General features: G+C 48.3%; 1 protein-coding gene across 1 annotated transcript; it reads left to right on the plus strand.

Moving 5' to 3' along the window:
• Positions 1 to 1,530: 1,530 nt before the first annotated feature.
• LOC119938741 (basic salivary proline-rich protein 1-like) lies at positions 1,531 to 23,385 on the plus strand. The gene is made up of 7 exons (XM_038758643.1): positions 1,531 to 1,581; positions 1,960 to 2,045; positions 3,295 to 3,307; positions 21,256 to 21,513; positions 21,732 to 21,884; positions 22,014 to 22,198; positions 22,314 to 23,385. Exons 1-7 carry the CDS (start codon positions 1,531 to 1,533, stop codon positions 23,383 to 23,385), a joined length of 1,818 nt encoding a protein of 605 aa, XP_038614571.1.
• Positions 23,386 to 24,241: the final 856 nt, after the last annotated feature.

A 24,241-nucleotide genomic window follows, 5' to 3' on the forward strand; every position in this document is an offset into this window, starting at 1 on the left:
GACTCCTGCGATTTCTAAATCGCATCAGAGTTATCAAAGTGATGCTGAGGGGGGCCTGATCTGCCCAGCTTCTCAAAGCCGCCGTCCCGGGTAACTTAGCAAGCTGAAAGGGGGACTTCTTCAGAAAGCATCTTTCCGATAGGCAAAGAAGAGAATATGAGTATAAGAGTAAGGCTCCATAAGCAAGTTGCGTGTTCAAAATCACCCCTACAGTCTCTTAAAAAGCCGGAGGAAAATTGGGATGAACTTCACAGGTCCCTCCCCTCCATCTCGGATTCTGTCCGCTATTGTCCGCAACTCAGTTCTGCTCCTAGAGGAATCTTGGGCAGAAAAGCCCTATCTTGCTATATTTTGACGTCCTTTCTTACATCTGAATTCAAAACACAGAAAGGCTCTTGCTTTTTTCTTTTTCTTTTTTACAGAATTGAGGTTTTGGAATAGGTTCAAATAGGTTTTGGAAAGTGAAGCTCATTTTCTGCCCCTCTGATCCAAAACAAAGTGTAAGTTTTCTGGAGTTAGCCAGAGACCATAAAGTTTCTGTGTAGAAATAAAGCCATCGAGGACTTACCACACAGTGTGAAACACACCAACCTTTGACAGCGGAACAGATTTGCAACTAAGAACAACCGCAGCCGAGAAGCCCTTTTCCCCGCCAAAACGCAGACTGTTACTAACCATTTTAAGAGAGATCTTTCAAATGAGAGAGAAGTTAAGTGCAAAGCCTTTGGTTTAGCTGGGTGCTCTTCAGTGTTCTCTGGGTTATCACATCAGATGTGTGCCAACAACTTTTCTACCTCAGGATCCCGGTTTGCGACCCTTCGATCCTTGAATGGGGTTACTAGAACGTGAAGGTTGCAAGATCAACTAGGATGAGGGAAGTGTCCTAAGACAGGAGTGATTGTTCCTTTTAAGTCGCTTTTTATTCTTGGAGTGACTTTCCCTCCAATCAGAACATAAGGCTATGCCTCGAACAGACCCTCTCGTAAATTGGGACTATTAAAATGTGAGCGATTGGGAGGTGACCTTTAGTACTTGAAAGTTTTGGGTTTTTTTTTCCCTTCCCCCAGATAAACGTCACTTCTGCAGTACTTTCTCAGACTGTTACGCCCCTGGCCGGGTTTTATTTTCTTCTAAACCCTGCCGGGGAGTGCACTAACTTGGAAACGATGGCCGTTTAGTAATAACCCCTGGATCACTGAGTCTTTTGCCCTCTCAGGGTAGCAGAAGCATCCTTTATCTGGGCTGTCAGATAATAAGCTTAATCGTCTATTTTAAGTCGCCGTCCATGTAATTGTAGGTGTATTCCAGATCCTTTGTGCATTGCCTTGGATGTGTAGTTAAATGGAGTTGGTGATGTTTCTCTATAAACTGTAGCAGCTGTGCCAGCGCAGACCGTTACTGATTTAGATATCCTGGATCTCGTCCCTTCTCTTCTGCCCAATCAGTCTGACTTCATGGAGCGATCTTTTCTAACTGCCGATTTGGGCTCGAGGAACAGAAGAGGACTTTTGTCTGTGGGGAAAATCCGACATGGGGCCCTGGGATTGCTATAGTCCTGGGGTGCAGGCTTCCCCAGGGAGGGTGGGATAGGAATATATCTAATGATTGTAGCTGTAATATGAAATATTGTTGGGGTTCCTCCCTGCTGAAAGTAGAGGAGAGATACCACTTTGGTGTAAATATTTTCGTGGCCACCAGTAGCCACTGGGTTTGGTGTCGACAGATGGGCTTGAAGATGTTTCTTGGTGGTTTTAGTTTCTTGTAGACTACTGTGGGGTTATTACTCTGCTACACCTGCCAGTAAACTGACAAAATGGTAGAGAACTCCAGAGTTGGAAAGAAAGCGTGGAAAGAAAGACAGCCTTCTTCATTTGGAGCTCTAGGTTTGTGTTTTGTGAGTCTCTCATGTGTAGAGAATGGGATGATCCCTGTGAGGTCTTGTGTAACTTTGGGGTAAAGCGTTCGGGGATGGAAGTGGAGGAGAAAAATTCCCGTTACATTCCGGTTCGAGACTTAATCGCTGAGACTGCAGCTTCCCTTGACGTGTCGGGACTTGCCTTTCACTTTTATTTGCTGTCGATCTACAGGCCAACCTTTTGTTGATTACTAAAAGTTCTAGAAAAGGATGCACTTTATTTACCTGTGGCCGGAGATGTGCTCAGTTGGTTGGTTTGCCTTTGAGGGATGATCTTTGTTTCAGGTTTTGTTATTTTTCACCGAAATCCTTCATTCAAAGTCTGCAAAAAGTTCCCTACTCTCAAAAGGGAAGCCTTCAAAACAAATGATTTTTTTTTTTTTGGAAGTAATAAAATTCTGTACTTTTGGGGGTTGTTTGTAATATATGCTTGGTGGTGCTTGGTGGATGGGATGGTAAGAAAGGCAGTTTTATAATGTGCGTTTTCACTACACATTTCAGCTGGAATGATGTTGGGGGAAACTGAGGAACATTCTTACTGCTTTTGCATGTCTGGAGAAAACACAGCATTGGAAGAAACTAATGAGCATGCCACTGATTAAATCAGGCAGCCTGGTACCTGAGTTTAACGTAACACAAAGTCTCTTGAGGATGTAGCCTCTGCATTATAGAAAAATACACCTTACTGACCACTACGCCTGTCCCTAGGGTAGGCCTGGTAATTTCTACCAACTCTGTTGTATTGTACTTTCCCAATCACTTAGTACAGTGTTCTGCACACAGTAAACACTCAATAAATACTGCTGATCGATTGATAATATTGAATGCGGTGCTCTAGACATCCTTGCAGGAGTTTTGCACACTATTGCTCTAGGAGATTTCTGCAAGGCTTTTTTTTTTTTAATTAAAAAATGGTATTAAGTGCTTACTAGATGCCAGGTATTGTACTAAAGCCTGGAGTAGATACAAGATAATCATGTTGGATACAGTCCATGTCTCACATGGGGCTCACAGTCTAAATCCGCATTTTACAAATGAGGTAATTGAGGCACAGAGAAGTGAAGGGACTTGCCCAGGGTTGAACAGCAGACAAGTGGCACAGCCAGGATTAGAACCCAGGCCTCTGTTCTGTCTACTAGGCCGTCTGCCTGATCCTCCATTCCTGGCTAATTTGAAAAACTGGCTAATTCCAGGTGTTTTGTCCCAGTGGGTCTGGGCCAGGTTATCACCTTGAGTGGTGGCAAATTGGTGGCAACCTTACGGGAGGGTTTAGGGTGGACCACTCAAAACTCCACACTTGAGAGACGATGAACTGATAATTTAGCTTGATGTTAAAACTCTCTCCCGTGATTTTTTTTTTAAACTTGGTTACCCCGCAGATTTAAGGAGAGGGTAAAGTGACGCTTGAATATGTCTGATTGGTCATAAGGTCATCAAAAATGAAGCCTCCAAGGAATCCGCCAATAACAGTCAATCAATCAATCAATCAATCGTATTTATTGAGCACTTACTGTGTGCAGAGCACTGTACTAAGCGCTTGGGAAGTACAAGTTGGCAACATAACTCACGTCAAGAATCCCATCAACTCCCGGGGTCACCCCTGCCAGGCAGAGGAGCTATAGCAGCGTGGCTCAGTGGAAAGAGCCCGGGCTTTGGAATCAGAGGTCATGGGTTCAAATCCCTGTTCCGCCAATTAGCTGTGTGACTTCGGGCAAGTCACTTAAATTCTCTGTGCCTCAGTTACCTCATCTGTAAAATGGGGATGAAGACTGTGAGCCCCCCGTGGGACCACCTGATCATCTTGTAACCTCCCCAGCGCTTAGAACAGTGCTTTGCACATAGTAAGTGCTTAATAAATGCCATTATTATTATTATAGCTTTCCATGTTGATTCAGTCCAAGTTACTTTTGGGGATTTTTCCCTGTGGATTTTTTTTTTTTAAGGACTTACTATGTGTCAAGCACTGTTTTAGGTGCTGTAGGAGACACAAGTTAATCAGGCCAGCTACTATCCCATCCCACATGGGGCTCACAATCTAAGTAGGAGGGAGATCAGGTATGGAATACCCATTTTACAAATGAGTAAACTTGAGGCTCAGAGAAATTGAGTGACTTGCCCACAGACCAGGCAAGTGGCAGAGCCGGGATTAGAACCCAGGTCCTCTGGTTCCCAGGCCCACGCTCTACCCACTCTACAGGGATTGTTCCCCAGAGTATTCATTCAATCGTATTTATTGAGCGCTTACTGTGCGCAGAGCACTATACTAAGCTCTTGGAAAGTATAATTTGAGTACCCTCCTAGGAAGCAACATTAACGTGGGCAGGAGTTTAAAATCAGTCGAACAGAGAAATGTGTCATGGGAACGTTTGCTTTGGATGAGAAGCAGCCAGGCCTAGTGGATGGAGCCTGGGCTCGGGAGTCAGAAGGATCTGGGTTCTAATTCTGTTTCCGTCACTTGTCTGCTGTGTGAGCTTGGGCAAGTCACTTCGCTTTTCTCTGTTTCACCTGTAAAATGGGGATTAAGACCGTGAGCCCCATGTAGGACAGACATGTGCTCTATCCAATCTATCTCGTATCTACCCCAGCGCTCAGTACAGTGCCTGGCACATAGTAGATGCTTAATAAATACCACCTCCAAAAAAGATGAATCTTGCCTGTCGAAATGAGGAGAATAATAATAATAATAATAATGACATTTATTAAGTGCTTACTATGTGCAAAGCACTGTTCTAAGCTCTGGGGAGGTTACAAGGTGATCAGGTTGTCCCACGGGGGGCTCACGGTCTTCATCCCCATTTTACAGATGAGGGAACTGAGGCACAGAGAAGTGAAGTGACTTGCCCAAGGTCACACCGCTGACAAGTGGCGGAGCCGGGATTTGAACCCGTGACCTCTGACTCCAAAGCCCGGGCTCTTTTCCACTGAGCCACGCTGAAGTATTGAGCCCAGTAATGGCTTGTCCCTGGGTGTTCCAAGGGATGGGTGAGCAGCTTCGTTGGATTGCGACCCTCAAACACCAGCGGGTCATATAGGGCGAGTAAAGCACCTGTCAGTGGACATCAAGCGCTTAGTACAGTGCTCTGCCCATGGTATGTGCTCAATATGATTGAATAAATATCATTAAAGTACCTTATTGATAAAGCCACTGCGAAAGCCTCCCCAAGAGCATTCAGCCTTAGGCGCCAGTCCTGCCTCACCTCTCAGAATCCAAACTGGGAGTAAGACAAGGGCATCAAAGAGAGGCAGACATTGGATGCCAATCACACTTGTCTAGAACATCCTCTGAAAGAGTAAGAATTGGGTCTGATGGGATCTGTGCCAAAGCTCTGGGCCCTGCAGAAGATCGTAGCCCATCTTTGATGCCATCCTAAGTAATCTTATTTCAGAGGTAGAAGCGGCAGAAGCAGCGTGGCTCGGTGGAAAGAGCCCGGGCTTTGGAGTCAGAGGTCAGGGGTTCGAATCCCAGCTCCGCCAAATGTCTGCTGTGTGACCTTGGGCAAGTCACTTAACTTCTCTGAGCCTCAGTTACCTCATCCGTAAAATGGGGATTGACTGTGAGCCCCACGTGGGACAACTTAATCACCTTGTATCCTCCCCAGCGCTTAGAACAGTGCTTTGCACATAGCAAGGGCTTAACAAATGCCATTAAAAGAAAAAAGAAAAAAAAGAAAGGTAGGAGGAGCAGATCCTTATGTGGCTATGCAATATATATATACATATATGTAATATATGGGCTGCCATTTACTTCCCTATTAGCAGTCCCCCCACACCAATACCATCCAACACTATGTCCTTACCCACCAGCAGGTTAGAATCCAAGGAGTACAGATTAATATACTTGCTTTAAGTAGGCAGTTTTCATGGTTTTAATTTGGCCATTCTAATGGGGGAAAATTAAATCCTTATCCCGAAAGGTGAGTGTGCCTTTGGGCTAACGAAATAAACTGAAAATAGAGTGGGAAGACTTTGGGGTTGTCTATCTTAGCATAGCGCTTAGAACAGTGCTTTGCACATAGTACGCGCTTAACAAATGCCATTATTATTTTTATAAAAGAGAATGCTGAAAACAGAGTGGAAAAATGAAAATTAATACCGAACAGTTTAAAAATGTACTATGATCCCATTGAGTCTGTTGTTGGGTAAGGACCGTCTCTATTTGTTATTGACTTGTACTTCTCAAGCGCTTAGTACAGTGCTCTGCACACAGTAAGCGCTCAATAAATATGATTGAATGAATGAATAAATGAATCCCTTTATTTGAAATCTTTGATGTGCAAAGTAATATTTACCCAATATACTAAATTGGCATTCTCTGTAGCTTGTGCTCTATTGGAGAGAAAACATTTTTAGAGCTTTGAAATATGCATTACCTTTGAGTCAAGGAAAGACTGGAGTGTGAACATATCTTTTTTTAATAAGTAGTCTCAAGCCATTAACTCATATTGATTCGTGATTTCAAAGTGAAACATCTGTTGGCAGAATACTTTGCCAAGGCCTCTTTAAACATCGCTACTATAGCGTTTCCTTTCATTTTAAGTACATGTAAAGTCATTTAATTATTAAACTATTAGGATCAAAAGAGATTTATTCATTCTAATGAAAGGTTTTCCACAAGTTGAGGTGAAAATTATATTTAGGATTGTCAAACACAATTAACGTGTTCTTTAATAGTTTTCTAAAGCAACCTTCATCATCATCATCAATCGTATTTATTGAGTGTTTACTGTGTGCAGAGCACTGTACTAAGCGCTTGGGAAGTACAAATTGGCAACATATAGAGACAGTCCCTACCCAACAGTGGGCTCACAGTCTAAAAGGACCTTAAAACCTTAAAAATAAGGAAGTAGTTCTCTAAATTTATGCCTGCATGGCTTAAAATCAATTTTGAAAGTTGAGAATAAAGCAACACCTTTACAGGCCCTAGTATATTATCATTTGCTGCCTAGTGTAGTAAGTAATTTCTTACCTCAATGCCTAATTTATTTTCAAAGACCAGTGCAAGGGAGGTTTCTTGCCCTTTACTAGGATCTGAAGTTAATCCCAAACCTGATCAAATGAAAAGCTTAGCCTGAGAAAGCTGGCAAACCCCAACAATTTTTCAAGTTCTGGATATGTCGCGTGAACAATTCCTCAGCAACAGGCCTACTTAGCTTGTATGTAAAATGTGTGTTAAATACTTTGGGATTGGGTTTTGCGTTTTGGCTAACTGTGACCTGAGATTTTGGAATCTTTCTTGTAGTGCTAGGCATTTCAAGCGTGGCTCAGTCGGAAGAGCCCGGGCTTGGGAGCCAGAGGTCATGGGTTCTAATCCCTGCTCTGCCACATCTGCTGTGTGACTTTGGGCAAGTCCCTTAACTTCTCTGGGCCTCAGTTACCTCATCTGTAAAATGGGGATCAAGATTGTGAGCCCCCCGTGGGACAACCTGATCACCTTGTAACCTCCCCAGTGCTTAGAACAGTGCTTGGCACATCGTAAGCGCTTAAGAAATGCCATTATTATTATTATTATTAGTGTGGGGTAACTGACAAACCACCACAACGTAGACAGCCACACTCTTTGAAGTTATTATTTCCATCTCCTGGTCAATCAGTCGTATTTACTGAGGGCTTACTGTGGGCAGAGCACTGTACTAAGCGTTTGGGAGAATACAGGATAACACAGTTGGATCTGTGACTTCTTAAGCCAATATGTCTCTTACTGGGGGCTCTGTTTTCACTGTGGGCAAAAGGATCCCCAACTGGAAAGCTTTTAGATTCCAACTAAAGATGATGCTTAATTTTTAGACCACACAGCATGCAATGTGAAAAAGATGTATCGGAGGACAACGCAAAAGCAGGAAGAAAAAAGTTTCTGGACTTTTCCCATCTGACACCTTTCACAGATAATCAGGAGAAAAGTGGGACTTTTTCTACCTTTGGCCATCGAAGTTCCAAGAGACTCTGTCCCTCAGACATGCGTATTTGTCAGGGAGTTGAAAACTTTAAAAAAAGAAAAACCAAAGTTGGAGTTTATAAAATCATCACCACAGCAGCAACTTGCTCTTTTTTAAAGGGGTGGGGACACGTCTAAGTGCTTTTTGTAACTGTTTTTTCTACAGTGATGTATTTCTGATTTTGTCTTTATTGTACGTTAAATTGCTTATGTACTAAACATGTTTATATTGTAGGTTGTCTAGTTTTCTTTTTTTACCTAAAGAATTGAAAACTGGAGAAAGAATAAACGAACAAGCTATTTGATCAGTCCGTATGACCCCTGCTTTCAGTAGCCTAGTCTCCCCACCCCCAATCCCACAGGATTTATGTACATAACTTTAAATTGCTATATTATAAATTACTTATTCAAATAAAGTCTGTCTCCCCCTCTAGACTGTAAGCTCATTATGGGCAGGGAGCGTGGCTGCTAATTCTGTTGTACTGTACTCTCCCAAGTGCTTGGTACGGTGCTCTGCACATAGTAAGCATTCAATAAATATGATTGATTAGTTTTAGCACAGTCTATTTTTTTTGGAAGAAGAGTTTAATCCTTGCATTTTGGGACTTTCAAAACCTAATGCCGTCTCCTAGATAATTCATTGTACCGTGGATGATCCCTAGGGGAGGGAGTCAAACTTGAAAATATCCCAGTCGCACTTTCAAATCAGCGGTCCAAATTCATTTTTAAAAAGGGCACGGTTTCTGTTCAGGGTTGACCAGTCTGAATGTTTTGAGGAATCATTTTTCCGCTTCTTTTAACTGCTTGATGTTCAACCGAAGGTATTTATTGAGTGCTTACTGTGTGCGGAGTACAGCACGGGAGAGTACAAACAAGAGAATCGGTAGACATCATCCCTGCCCACAAGGAGATTTCAGTCTAGAGATGCTTTTCAAACTGCCCCTTGAAACTAAAACTTCCATCTGTTTGAGGGTCGTAGCTGCTGATGAAATACCTTGAATGATTGAAAAAGATGGTGAATCTGTGTCCAAAATGTTGGACCTAAGGCAGCCTCAATTAGGACGTGTGTTTAACCCAGGAACGACCTATTAAAACTGAAAATAGAATAGTAGTGAATTATGTATCGTCAAAAAGGCCTTGATGTGGAGAGCAGTGGTCTGCTTGCCGCAACTGATTTTCTCCAAATTAATCAATGGTGTTTGAGTGCTTACTATGTTCAAAGCACTGTACTAAGCGCTTGGGGGAGTACAGCCCAACAGAATTAGCAGACATATTCCCTGCCCATAACGAGCTGACAGTCTAGAAGGGGTGCAGACAATAATATAAATAAATCATTTATAACATATAATTACATGAGTATATATGGTATAGTATATAATGTAAAAATATATATGTAAGTGCTGTCGGGTTGAGGATGGGGTGAAATACATGTATTTCTGTCAAATGCCATACTCAGATAATCACATCAAGCAGTTAAGTGATTCTGCTTATGTAATACTTTTAAAATAACACTTGCAAAAGGCTGTGTTTGCGATACCAATCTCTTTCACCCTTTTCCCTACTATGTCTTCCAATCTCTTGTTAGTGTAAAGGTCAGAAAATGACTTCTTTTTCTATTTCTATTTCAGAAGCAGCCTGGTTTAGTGGAAAGAGCACGGACTTGGGAGTCAGAGGTCGTGGGTTCTAATCCCGGCTCCGCCACTTGTCTGCTGTGTGACTTTGGGCAAGTTACTTCACTTCTCTGGGCCTCAGTTACCTCATCTGTAAAATGGGGATGAAGACTGTGAGCCCCACGTGGGACAATCTGATGACCTTGTACCTACTCCAGTGCTTGACACATAGTAAGTGCTTAACAAATTCCACTATCATCATCAGTACCAATGGGATTTTAGTGTGTACCTACCTACAAACTGTCCAGCACACTTCCAGGGGTCAGGGTCGTACTTTAAGGAAGAGACCTAGTCCTCAAAAAACTGGATCTCCTAGCCTGCTAATCATTCCAACGCTTAGGGTTGGAGTCATTTCTCATGCGGCCCTTTGGCGAGGAGCTCAGCTTCCTGTTTTTCTGCATTCCCTTGAATTCCCCAATTTGGGGTGAAAGGGTTGTGTGTCTCTGACAGTGATTTGGTTATTGTTGGTGGACAACTGAAAAGCGCTATTTTCCCTTTTCTTTACGAAGTAGGAATTCGAAGTATATACTGGGGGTGGATCAGTTCCTGGGAGCATCTCGTTTTCATTCTCCAAGGAAGGCTGATTTCTAGAGTGACACAGTTCGAATGTCTGTCTCGGCAGCTGTGTCAACCCTTTCGCAATAATAATAATGATAATGATGGCATTTGTTAAGCGCTTACTATGTGCAAAGCACTGTTCTAAGCGCTGGGGAGGATACAAGGTGATCAGGTTGTCCCACGTGGGGCTCACAGTCTTAATCCCCATTTTACAGATGAGGGAACTGAGGCCCAGAGAAGTAAAGTGACTTGCCCAAAGTCACACAGCTGACAACTGGCAGAGCCGGGATTTGAACCCATGACCTCTGACTCCCGAGCCCGTGCTCTTTCCATTGAGCCACACTGCTTCTCTAGCTATCGCTATATCCCTGTGGACCTTTACTTGTTCTCTGTGGTATGGAAAATATAAATGAAGTGTGTAGTTTGCCCTATCTCACAGATATCAGCCTTAAAGGAAGGCTAGGCGGGGAGGGAATTTTGGAATTCTAGATTCCCACTAGGCTGTAAACTATTTGAGGGCAGGGATTTGTGTCTACCAACTCTGCTCATAGGCACTCTCCCACATGCTCGGTGTAGTGCTCTGCACACAGTAAAAATAATAACAATAACAATTTGGTATTTAGTGCTTACTATGTGCCAAGCATTGTATTAAGTATTGGGGTAGATGTAAGATAATCTGGTCCCACATGAGGCTCACAGACTATGCTCAATGAATTTTTAGACTGTGAGCCCACTGTTGGGTAGGGACTGTCTCTATATGTTGCCAACTTGTACTTCCCAAGTGCTTAGTACAGTGCTCTGCACACAGTAAGTGCTCAATAAATACGATTGATGATGATGATGATGAATAGCATTGCTTGACTGACAGCTATTTGCAGGCAGGGATTATGCCTACCAACTCTGTTGTACTCTCCCAAGCGCTTAGTATAGTGCTTTGCAAACAGTAAGCACTCAATAAATACCAGTGATAACTGATCTTGGGTTTTTTCCAGCCCCCGGTGCTGTTGCCAAAGGCCTCCCTCTTTGACAAATACAGTAAAGTTTTGGTTTTTTAAATGGTATTTGTAAAGTGTTTACTATGTGCCAGGGACTGTTCTAAGCGCTGGAGTAGAAACAAGCTAATCAGGTTGGACACAGTCCATGTCCCACATAGGGCTCAGAGTCTTAATCCTCATTTTAATAATAATAATAATGATGGTATTTGTAAAGTGCTTACTATGTGCCAAGCACTGTTCTAAGGCCTGGGGGGCGGATACAAGGTAATCAAGGTTGTCCCACGTGGGGCTCACAGTCTTAATCCCCATTATTACAGATGAGGGAACTGAGGCACAGAGAAGTGAAGTGACTTGCCCAAAGTCACACAGCTGACTCGTGGCGGAGCTGGGATTAGAACCCACGACCTCTGACTCCCAAGCCGGGGCTCTCGCTGCTTCTCCAGATGAAGATTTTTTACAACTGAGGCACAGAGGAGTGAAGTGCTTTACCCAAGGTCACAGAGCAGACAAAAGACAGAGCTGGGATTAGAACCCAGGCCCTTCTGATTTCCAGACCTGGGCTCTATCCACTAGGCCATATTGCTCCTGTCTCGCAATCAATCAATCAATCAATCGTATTTATTGAGCGCTTACTGTGTGCAGAGCACTGTACTAAGCGCTTGGGAAGTACAAGTTGGCAACATATAGAGACAGTCCCTACCCAACAGCGGGCTCACAGTCTAGAAGGGGGAGACAGAGAACAAAATCAAACATATTAACCAAATAAAATAAATAGAATAGTTATGTACAAGTAAAATAAATAAATAAATAGAGTAATAAATATGTACAAACATATATACGTCTATACAGGTGCTGTGGGGAAGGGAAGGAGGCAAGACGGGGGGCATGGGGAGGGGGACGAGGGGGAGAGGAAAGAAGGGGCTCAGTGTGGGAAGGCCTCCTGGAGGAGGTGAGCTCTCAGCAGGGCCTTGAAGGGAGGAAGAGAACTAGCTTGGCGGATGGGCAGAGGGATTGGGGGCATTCCAGGCCCGGGGGAGGATGTGGGCCGGGGGTCGATGGCGGGACGGGCGAGAACGAGGCCTAACGGTGAGGAGATTGGCGGTGGCAGAGGAGCGGAGGGTGCGGGCTGCGATGGAGAAGGACAGAAGGGAGGGGAGGTAGGAGGGGGCCAGGGGATGGACAGCCTGGAAGCCCAGGGTGAGGAGTTTCTGCCTGATGCGTAGGTTGATTGGCAGCCACTGGAGATTTTTGCAGCCCTTGCTGCAGGTGAGTGAGCCGGCTCTTTTTTTGCCATTCCCGGTTGTGCCAGTGCCCGAGGGCAGACCAGTACTACCTCACTCCACCCACTATTATTATTATTCTCTGTGCCTCAGTGACCTCATCTGTAAAATGGGGATGAAGACTGGGAGCCCCCCGTGGGACAACCCGATCGCCTTGTAGCCTCCTCAGCGCTTAGAACAGGGCTTGACACATAGTGAGCTCTTAACAAATACCACCATTATTATTATTATTCTCTGTGCCTCAATTCCCTCATCTGTAAAATGGGGATGAAGACTGTGAGCCCCCCCGTGGGACAACCCGATCGCCTTGTAGCCTCCTCAGCGCTTAGAACAGCGCTTGACACATAGTGAGCGCTTAACAAATACCACCATTATTATTATTATTCTCTGTGCCTCAGTGACCTCATCTGTAAAATGGGGATGAAGACTGGGAGCCCCCCGTGGGACAACCCGATCGCCTTGTAGCCTCCTCAGCGCTTAGAACAGGGCTTGACACATAGTGAGCGCTTAACAAATACCACCATTATTATTATTATTCTCTGTGCCTCAATTCCCTCATCTGTAAAATGGGGATGAAGACTGGGAGCCCCCCGTGGGACAACCCGATCGCCTTGTAGCCTCCTCAGCGCTTAGAACAGGGCTTGACACATAGTGAGCGCTTAACAAATACCACCATTATTATTATTATTCTCTGTGCCTCAATTCCCTCATCTGTAAAATGGGGATGAAGACTGGGAGCCCCCCGTGGGACAACCCGATCGCCTTGTAGCCTCCTCAGCGCTTAGAACAGGGCTTGGCACATAGTGAGCGCTTAACAAATACCACCATTATTATTATTATTCTCTGTGCCTCAGTGACCTCATCTGTAAAATGGGGATGAAGACTGGGAGCCCCCCGTGGGACAACCCGATGACATTGTAGCCTCCTCAGTGCTTAGAACAGGGCTTATTTTACTTGTACATATTTATTCTATTTATTTTATTTTGTTAATATGTTTTGCTTTGTTGTCTGTCTTCCCCTTCTAGACAGTGAGCCCGCTGCTGGGTAGGGACCGTCTCTCGATGTTGCCAACTTGGACTTCCCAAGCGCTTAGTCCAGTGCTCTGCACACAGTAAGCGCTCAATAATTACGATTGAATAAATGAATGAACCCATGACCTCTGACTCCAATGCCCGGGCTCTTTCCCCTGAGCCACACTGCTTCTCTCTGGGCCTCAGTTCCCTCATCTGTAAAATGGGGGTGAAGACTGTGAGCCCCCCGGGGGACAACCCGATCACCTTGCAGCCTCCTCAGCGCTTAGAACAGGGCTTGGCACATAGTAAGCGCTTAACAGACAGACTGAGCCCCCTCCTTCCTCTCCCACTCCTCCCCTTCCCCATCCCCGCCGCCTTACCTCCTTCCCCTCCCTACAGCACCTGTATATATGTATATATGTTTGTACGGATTTATTAGTCTATTAATTTTATTTGTACATATTTATTGTATTTATTTTATTTTGTTAAAATGTTTTGTTTGGTTGTCTGTCTCCCCCTTCTAGACTGTGAGCCCGCTGTTGGGTAGGGACTGTCTCTATATGTTGCCAACTTGTACTTCCCAAGCGCTTAGTCCAGTGCTCTGCACACAGTAAGCACTCAATAAATACGATTAAATGAATGAATGAATGAACCCATGACCTCTGACTCCAAAGCCCGGGCTCTTTCCACCGAGCCACAATGCTTCTCTCTGTGCCTCAGTTCCCTCATCTGTAAAATGGGGATGAAGACTGTGAGCCCCCCGTGGGACAACCCGATCACCTTGTAGCCTCCTCAGCGCTTAGAACAGGGCTTATTTTACTTGTCCACATTTACTATTCTATTTATTTTATTTTGTTAATTTGTTTTGTTTTGTTGTCTGTCTCCCCCTTCTAGACTGTGAGCCCGCTGTTGGGTAGGAACCGTCTCTATGTGTTGCAGACTTGTACTTCTCAAGCGCTTAGTCCAGTGCTCTGCACACAGTGAGCGCTCAATAAATACGATGGAATGAATGAATGAAGGAACGAGTGAAGGAACCTCCTTCCCTTCCCCACAGCACCTGTATATATGTTTGTACATATTTATTACTCTATCTTGTACATATCTATTCAATTTATTTTGTTAGTATGTTTGGTTTTTGTTTTCTGTCTCCCCCTTCTAGACTGTGAGCCCGCTGTTGGGTAGGGACCGTCTCTATATGTTGCCAGCTTGTACTTCCCAAGCGCTTAGTCCGGTGCTCTGCACACAGTGAGCGCTCAATAAATACGATGGAATGAATGAATGAAGGAACGGGTGAAGGAACCTCCTTCCCTCCCCCACAGCACCTGTATGTATGTTTGTACATATTTATTACTCTATTTACTTATCTTAATTGTACATATCTATTCTATTTATTTTATTTTGTTAGTATGTTTGGTTTCATTCTTTGTCTCCCCCTTCTAGACTGTGAGCCCGCTGTTGGGTAGGGACTTTCTCTATGTGTTGCCGACTTGTACTTCCCAGGCGCTTAGTCCGGTGCTCTGCACACAGTGAGCGCTCAATCAATACTATGGAATGAATGAATTCCATCAAAATTCCTCAAAAATCTCCAGTGGCTCCCAATCAATCTGCGCATCAAGCAGAAACTCCTCACCCTGGGCTTCAAGGCTGTCCATCCATCCCCTGGCCCCCTCCTACCTCCCCTCCCTTCTCTCCTTCTCCATCGCAGCCCGCACCCTCCGCTCCTCTGCCACTGCTAATCTCCTCACCGTTAGGCCTCGTTCTCGCCTGTCCCGCCATTGTCCCCCGGCCCACGTCCTCACCCGGGCCTGGAATGCCCCCAATCCCTCTGCCCATCCGCCAAGCCAGCTCTCTTCCTCCCTTCAAGGCCCTGCTGAGAGCTCACCTCCTCCAGGAGGCCTTCCCACACTGAGCCCCTTCCTTCCTCTCCCCCTCGTCCCCCTCTCCATCCCCCCCATCTTACCTCCTTCCCTCCCCCACAGCACCTGTAGATATGTATATATGTTTGTACAGATTTGTTACTCTATTTATTTTACTTGTACATATCTATTCTATTTATTTTATTTTGTTGGTATGTTTGGTTTTGTTCTCCGTCTCCCCCTTCTAGACTGTGAGCCCACTGTTGGGGAGGGACCGTCTCTCTATGTTGCCAACTTGGACTTCCCAAGCGCTTAGTCCAGTGCTCTGCACACAGTAAGCGCTCAATAAATACGATTGATGATGATGATGAATGACGGAACGAGTGAAGGAGCCTCCTTCCCCACAGCACCTGTATATACGTTTGTACCTATTTATTACTCTATTTATTTATCTTACTTGTACATATCTATTCTATTTATTTTATTTTGTTAGTATGTTTGGTTTTGTTCTCTGTCTCCCCCTTCTAGACTGTGAGCCCGCTGTTGGGTAGGGACCGTCTCTAAGTGTTGCCAACTTGGACTTCCCAAGCGCTTAGTCCGGTGCTCTGCACACAGTAAGCGCTCAACCAATACGATTGAATGAATGACTCTATTATTTTATTTGTACAGATTTATTCTATTAATTTTATTTTGTTAATATGTTTTTGTTTTGTTGTCCGTCTCTCCCTTCTAGACTGTGAGCCCGCTGTTGGGTAGGGACCGTCTCTATACGTTGCCAACTTGGACTTCCCAAGCGCTTAGTCCGGTGCTCTGCACACAGTAAGCGCTCAATAAATACGATTGAATGAATGCTGACTTGTACTTCCCAAGCGCTTAGTACAGTGCTCCGCACACAGTAAGTGCTCAATAAATACGATTGATTGCCCACGTCATCTCCCTGGCCTGGAATGCCCCCGATCCCTCTGCCCATCCGTCAAGCTAGCTCTCTTCCTCCCTTCAAGGCCCTGCTGAGAGCTCACCTCCTCCAGGAGGCCTTCCCAGACTGAGCCCCTTCCTTCCTCTCCCCCTCGTCCCCCTCTCCATCCCCCCATCTTACCTCCTTCCCTTCCCCACAGCACCTGTATTCATGTATATATGTTTGTACAGATTTATTACTCTATTTTTTAATTTTACTTGTACCTATCTATTCTATCTTGTTAGTACGTTTGGTTTTGTTCTCTGTCTCCCCCTTGAAGACTGTGAGCCCGCTGTTGGGTAGGGACCGTCTGTAGATGTTGAGAAGCAGCGTGGCTCAGTGGAAAGAGCCCGGGCTTTGGAGTCAGAGGTCACGGGTTCGAATCCCAGCTCCACCATATGTCTGCTGTGTGACCTTGGGCAAGTCACTTCTCTGAGCCTCAGTGACCTCATCCGCAAAATGGGGATTAAGACTGTGAGCCCCACGTGGGACAACCTGATCACTTTGTACCCCCACCCAGCGCTTAGAACAGTGCTTTGCACATAGTAAGCGCTTAACAAATGCCAACATTATTATTATTATTATTATTATGTTGCCAATTTGTACTTCCCAAGCGCTTAGTCCAGTGCTCTGCACACAGTAAGCGCTCAAGAAATACGATTGATGATGATGATGAATGACGGAACAAGTGAAGGAGCCTCCTTCCCCACAGCACCTGTATATACGTTTGTACCCATTTATTACTCTATTTATTTATCTTACTTGTACATATCTATTCTATTTATTTTGTTAGTATGTTTGGTTTTGTTCTCTGTCTCCCCTTCTTAGACTGTGAGCCCAATGTTGGGTAGGGACTGTCTCTATATGTTGCCGACTTGGACTTCCCAGGCGCTTAGCTCAGTGCTCCTCACACAGTGAGCGCTCAATAAATACGACTGAATGAATGCTGACTTGGACTTCCCAAGCGCTTAGTCCAGTGCTCCGCACACAGTAAGCGCTCAATAAATACGATTGATTGAGTGAGTGGCCTTATGAGGCTGATGGTTTTTTTTTACTCTATTTATTTATTTATTTATTTTATTTGTACCTATCTATTCTATTTATTTTATCTTGTTAGTCTGTTTGGTTTTGTTCTCTGTCTCCTCCTTTTAGAGTGTGGGCCCACTGTTGGGTAGGGACCGTCTCTAGATGTTGCCAACTTGGACTTCCCAAGCGCTTAGTCCAGTGCTCCGCACACAGTAAGTGCTCAATAAATACGATTGAATGAATGCTGAATTGTACTTCCCAAGCGCTTAGTCCAGTGCTCCGCACACAGTAAGCGCTCAATAAATACGATTGATTGTTCACGTCCTCCCCCTGGCCCGGAATGCCCCCAATCCCTCTGCCCATCCGCCAAGCTCGCTCTCTTCCTCCCTTCAAGGCCCTGCTGCGAGCTCACCTCCTCCAGGAGGCCTTCCCACACTGAGCCCCTTCCTTCCTCTCCCCCTCGTCCCCCTCTCCATCCCCCCATCTTACCTCCTTCCCTTCCCCACAGCACCTGTATACATGTATATATGTTTGTACAGATTTATCACTCTATTTTTTTATTTTACTTGTACCTATCTATTCTATTTTATCTTGTTAGTACGTTTGGTTTGGTCCTCTGTCTCCCCCTTGTAGACTGTGAGCCCACTGTCGGGTAGGGACCATCTCTAGATGCTGAGAAGCAGTGTGGCTCAGTGGAAAGAGCCCGGGCTTTGGAGTCAGAGGTCACGGGTTCGAATCCCGCCTCCACCATATGTCTGCTGTGTGACCTTGGGCAAGTCACTTCACTTCTCTGAGCCTCAGCGACCTCGTATTTATTTATTTTACTCGTACATATCTATTCTATTTATTTTGTTTTGCTGGTATGTTGGGTTTTGTTCTCTGTCTCCCCATTTTAGACTGTGAGCCCGCTGTTGGGTAGGGACTGTCTCTATGTGTTGCCAATTTGTACTTCCCAAGCGCTTAGTACAGTGCTCTGCACATAGTAAGCGCTCAATAAATGCAATTGATGATGATGATGATGATCTGCAAAGTGGGGATTAAGACTGTGAGCCCCACGTGGGACAACCTGATCACTTTGCACCCCCACCCAGCGCTTAGAACAGTGCTTTGCACATAGTAAGCGCTTAACAAATGCCAACATTATTAAATTATCATTATATGTTGCCAATTTGTACTTCCCAAGCGCTTAGTCCAGTGCTCTGCACACAGTAAGCGCTCAAGAAATACGATTGATGATGATGATGAATGACGGAACGAGTGAAGGAGCCTCCTTCCCCACAGCACCTGTATATACGTTTGTACCCATTTATTACTCTATTTATTTATCTTACTTGTACATATCTATTCTATTTATTTTATTTTGTTAGTATGTTTGGTTTTGTTCTCTGTCTCCCCCTTCTAGACTGTGAGCCCGCTGTTGGGTAGGGACCATCTCTATGTGTCGCCGACTTGGACTTCCCAGGCGCTTAGTCCGGTGCTCTGCACACAGTGGGCGCTCAATAAATACGATTGAATGAATGCTGAATTTGTACTTCCCAAGCGCTTAGTCCAGTGCTCCGCACACAGTAAGCGCTCAATAAATACGATTGATTGAGTGAGTGGCCTTATGAGGCTGATGGTTTTTTTTACTCTATTTATTTACTTATTTATTTTATTTGTACATATCTATTCTATTTATTTTATCTTGTTAGTATGTTTGGTTTTGTTCTCTGTCTCCCCCTTTTAGACTGTGAGCCCACTGTTGGGTAGGGACCGTCTCTATTTGTTGCCGACTTGGACTTCCCAAGCGCTTAGCTCAGTGCTCCGCACACAGTGAGCGCTCAATAAATACGACTGAATGAATGCTGACTTGGACTTCCCAAGCGCTTAGTCCAGTGCTCCGCACACAGTAAGCGCTCAATAAATACGATTGATTGTTCACATCATCCCCCTAGCCCGGAATGCCCCCAATCCCTCTGCCCATCCGCCAAGCTCGCTCTCTTCCTCCCTTCAAGGCCCTGCTGAGAGCTCACCTCCTCCAGGAGGCCTTCCCAGACTGAGCCCCTTCCTTCCTCTCCCCCTCGTCCCCCTCTCCATCCCCCCATCTTACCTCCTTCCCTTCCCCACAGCCCCTGTATACATGTATATATGTTTGTACAGATTTATCACTCTATTCATTTTTTTATTTTACTTGTACCTATCTATTCTATTTTATCTTGTTAGTACGTTTGGTTTTGTTCTCTGTCTCCCCCTTGTAGACTGTGAGCCCGCTGTTGGGTAGGGACCGTCTCTAGACGTTGAGAAGCAGCATGGCTCAGTGGAAAGAGCCCGGGCTTTGGAGTCAGAGGTCACGGGTTCGAATCCCGCCTCCACCATATGTCTGCTGTGTGACCTCGGGCAAGTCGCTTCGCTTCTCTGAGGCTCAGCGACCTCGTATTTATTTATTTTACTCGTACATATCTATTCTATTTACTTTGTTTCGCTGGTATGTTGGGTTTCGTTCTCTGTCTCCCCCTTTTAGACTGTGAGCCCGCTGTTGGGTAGGGACCGTCTCTATGTGTTGCCAACTTGGACTTCCAAAGCGCTTAGTACAGTGCTCTGCACACAGTAAGCGCTCAATAAATACGATTGATGATGAATAAAGGAACGAGTGAAGGAGCCTCCTTCCCCACAGCACCTGTATACACGTTTGTACCTATTTATCACTCTATTTATTTATCTTGCTTGTACATATCTATTCTATTTATTTTGTTAGTATGTTTGGTTTTGTTCTCTGTCTCCCCCTCTTAGACTGTGAGCCCAATGTTGGGTAGGGACCGTCTCTATGTGTCGCCGACTTGGACTTCCCAGGCGCTTAGTCCGGTGCTCTGCACACAGTGGGCGCTCAATAAATACGATTGAATGAATGCTGAATTGTACTTCCCAAGCGCTTAGTCCAGTGCTCCGCACACAGTCAGCGCTCAATAAATACGATTGATTGAGTGAGTGGCCTTATGAGGCTGATGTTTTTTTTTTTACTCTATTTATTTTATTTGTACATATCTATTCTATTTATTTTGTTAGTACGTTTGGTTTTGTTCTCCGTCTCCCCCTCTTAGAGTGTGAGCCCAATGTTGGGTAGGGACCGTCTCTAGATGTTGCCGACTTGGACTTCCCAGGCGCTTAGTCCAGTGCTCCGCACACAGTGAGCGCTCAATAAATACGACTGAATGAATGCTGACTTGGACTTCCCAAGCGCTTAGTCCAGTGCTCCGCACACAGTAAGTGCTCAATAAATACGATTGATTGTTCACATCCCCCTAGCCCGGAATGGCCTCCCTCTGCCCATCCGCCAAGCTGGCTCTCTTCCTCCCTTCAAGGCCCTACTGAGAGCTCACCTCCTCCAGGAGGCCTTCCCACACTGAGCCCCTTCCTTCCTCTCCCCCTCATCCCCCTCTCCATCCCCCCATCTTACCTCCTTCCCTTCCCCACAGCACCTGTATACATGTATATATGTTTGTACAGATTTATCACTGTATTTATTTTTTTATTTTACTTGTACCTATCTATTCTATTTTATTTTGTTAGTACGTTTGGTTCGGTTCTCTGTCTCCCCCTTGTAGACTGTGAGCCCACTGTTGGGTAGGGACCGTCTCCAGGTGTTAAGAAGCAGCGTGGCTCAGGGGAAGGAGCCCGGGCTTTGGAGTCAGAGGTCACGGGTTCGAATCCCGCCTCCACCATATGTCTGCTGTGTAACCTCGGGCAAGTCACTTCTCTGAGCCTCAGCGACCTCGTATTTATTTATTTTACTCGTACATATCTATTCTATTTATTTTGTTTCGCTGGTATGTTGAGTTTTGTTCGCTGTCTCCCCCTTTTAGACTGTGAGCCCGCTGTTGGGTAGGGACCGTCTCTATGTGTTGCCAACTTGTGCTTCCCAAGCGCTTAGTCCAGTGCTCCGCACACAGTCAGCGCTCAATAAATACGATTGATTGATTGATTGAGTGAGTGAGTGGCCTTATGAGGCTGCTGGTGGGGGCGGTGGGCCCGCGTCGAGCGCCCTTGGTGTCCGGCCGGTGGCCCCGGGGGTCGCCCAGCCGGTCCCGGGCGGGAAAGGGAGCGTTGTCCCTTTAATTGTGTCCCCGGCCCCCGGGCGTCCCTGCCCACGGACGCCCACGTCAGCAGCTCCCTTTTGTTTCTGCCACATTGGGGCTCCCGGAGCGGGCCGCCGGAACTGCCCCCGCCCCGCCCGGTCCCAACCGGACCGAGCCGGACCGAACCGGACCGAACCGGACCGAACCATCGGCCCCACCCGCGGGGACCGCCCGGCGCCCCCTCCCCCCCCGGGCCCGACGGTAAGTGTGGGCGCGCGCGGAGGGCGGTGCCCGCTGGGGCCACGGGGGGGCGGCCGCGGTGCCCCCCCCCAACCGGCCCGGCCCCGGGAGCGCTGAGGGGGCGGGGGAGGGGGCGCGGGCGCCATTTGCAGCCCGGGGCGGGGCGGGGGCGGAAGAAACGGACGGACGGACGGAGGGACGGAGGGGGGAGGGGACCGGGCTCCCCCGGGGCCGGACAGGGGGACGCGCTGCGCCGCTTTGCCCCCGGGGACACCGGGGGACACACGCCCCGCCGGGCAACGACGGCCCGCGACACCCGCAGCGCCGCGGGCGGACGCCGCGGGAACTGCACCTCAGCCCCGCGCCCCGCCCGAGGGGCAGCGCCGCGGAAGGCCGCCGCGGGAACTGCACCTCAGCCCCGCGCCCGCGCCCCGCCCCGCCCGAAGGGCAGCGCCGCGGAAGGCCGCCGCGGGAACTGCACTTCAGCCCCTCGCTAGCGCCCCGCCCCGCCCCGCCCGAAGGGCAGCGCCGCGGACGGCCGCCGCGGGAACTGCACCTCAGCCCCGCTCCAGCGCCCCGCCCCGCCCGGGGGACAGCGCCGCGGAAGGCCGCCGCGGGAACTGCACTTTAGCCCTGCGCCAGCGCCCCGCCTGAGGGGCAGCGCCGCGGACGGCCGCCGCGGGAACTGCACTTCAGCCCCGCGCTAGCGCCCCGCCCCGCCCGAGGTAACTGCACTTCAGCCCCGCGCCAGCGCCCCGCCCCGCCTGAGGGGCAGCGCCGCGGACGGCCGCCGCGTGAACTGCACCGCCGCCCCTCGTTAGCGCCCCGCCCCGCCCCGCCCCGCCCGAAGGGCAGCGCCGCGGACGGCCGCCGCGGGAACTGCACTTCAGCCCGTCGCCAGCGCCCCGCCCCGCCCGAGGGGCAGCGCCGCGGAAGGCCGCCGCGGGAACTGCACTTCAGCCCGTCGCTAGCGCCCCGCCCCACCCGAGGGGCAGCGCCGCGGACGGCCGCCGCGGGAACTGCAACTCAGCCCCGCGCCAGCGCCCCGCCCCGCCCGAGGGGCAGCGCCGCGGACGGCCGCCGCGGGAACTGCAGTTGAGCCCGTCGCCAGCGCTCCGCCCCGCCCGAAGGGCAGCTCCGCGGAAGGCCGCCGCGGGAACTGCAACTCAGCCCCGCGCCAGCGCCCCGCCCCGCCCGAGGGGCAGCGCCGCGGAAGGCCGCCGCGGGAACTGCACCTCAGCCCAGCGCCAGCGCCCCGCCCCGCCCGAGGGGCAGCGCCGCAGAAGGCCGCCGCGGGAACTGCACGTCAGCCCCTCGCTAGCGCCCCGCCCCGCCCCTCCCGAGGGACAGCGCCGCGGAAGGCCGCCGCGGGAACTGCACCTCAGCCCCGCGCCAGCGCCCCGCCCCGCCTGGGGGACAGCGCCGCGGGCGGCCGCCGCGGGAACTGCACTTCAGCCCCTCGCTAGCGCCCCGCCCCGCCCGAGGGACAGCGCCGCGGAAGGTCGCCGCGGGAACTGCACTTCAGCCCCTCGCCAGCGCCCCGCCCCGCCTGAGGGACAGCGCCGTGGAAGGCCGCCGCGGGAACTGCACTTCAGCCCCTCGCTAGCTCCCCGCCCCTCCCGAGTGACAGCGCCGCGGACGGCCACCGCGGGAACTGCGCCTCCGCCCTTCGCCAGCGCCCCGCCGGGAAGCCAGGGGCAGCGCCGCAGCCGGCGGTCGCGGGAACTGCATCTCCGCCCCATGGCAGCGCCCCGCCGGGAAGCCAGAGACAGCGCCGCAAACGGCGGTCTCGGGAACTGCACCTCCGTTCCATGGCAGCGCCGCCGCCGGCCGCCGCGGGAACTGCACCTCCGCCTCTCGGCAGCGCCCCACCGGAGAGGCTACTTTTCCTGATTTACAATCAATCAATCAATCAATCAATCAATCAATCGTATTTATTGAGCGCTTACTGTGTGCAGAGCACTGGACTAAGCGCTTGGACAGTACAGTTCGGCAACAGATAGACACAATCCCTACCCAACAACCGGCTCACAGACGAGATATTGAGCCTTTATTCTGGAATAAGGGAAACTTTATAATAATAATAATAATGATGGCATTTGTTAAGCGCTTACTATGTGCAAAGCACTGTTCTAAGCGCTGGGGGGGATACAAGGCGATCAGGTTGTCCCACGTGGGGCTCACAGTCATCACCCCCATTTTACAGATGAGGTAACTGAGGCCCAGAGAAGTGAAGTGACTTGCCCAAGGCCACACAGCAGACACGTGGTGGAGCCGGGATTCGAACCCATGACCTCCGACTCCAAAGCCCACGCTCTTTCCACTGAGCCACGCTGCTTCCCTTTAGTCTTGCCCACTCAATTAAAAAACGCTTACCCATTCAATTGAATGGTTGTACTAAAATCCCCGGGTTAGAACGTAATAATAATAATAATAATGGCATTTATTAAGTGCTTGCTATGTGCAAAGCACTGTTCTAAGCGCTGGGGAGGTTACAAGGTGATCGGGTTGACCCATGGGGGGGGCTCACAGTTTTAATCCCCATTTTCCAGACGAGGTAACTGAGGCCCAGAGAAGTGAAGTGACTTGCCCCAAGTCACACAGCTGAGAGTTGGCGGAGCCGGGATTTGAACCCATGACCTCTGACTGCAAAGCCCGGGCTCTTTCCACTGAGCCACGCTGCTTCTCAATGTAAATGATAAAACGGGAGTAGCTGTTTTGAGATGATTTGAGTAATACTTTTATAATA

Source organism: Tachyglossus aculeatus, chromosome 16 (assembly GCF_015852505.1).
Source record: "Tachyglossus aculeatus isolate mTacAcu1 chromosome 16, mTacAcu1.pri, whole genome shotgun sequence".
Lineage (NCBI taxonomy): Eukaryota > Metazoa > Chordata > Mammalia > Monotremata > Tachyglossidae > Tachyglossus > Tachyglossus aculeatus.

Bases quoted from the DNA above. Each gene is read 5' to 3' on its own strand.
- LOC119938741 (XM_038758643.1), top strand. From the start codon at position 1,531: ATGGGGCCCTGGGATTGCTATAGTCCTGGGGTGCAGGCTTCCCCAGGG. The intron at 1,582-1,959 runs GTGGGATAGGAA...TTTGGGGTAAAG, and splicing joins TGCAGGCTTCCCCAGGGAGG to CGTTCGGGGATGGAAGTGGA. The intron at 22,199-22,313 runs GCGCCCCGCCCC...GCCCCTCGTTAG, and splicing joins TGCACTTCAGCCCCGCGCTA to CGCCCCGCCCCGCCCCGCCC.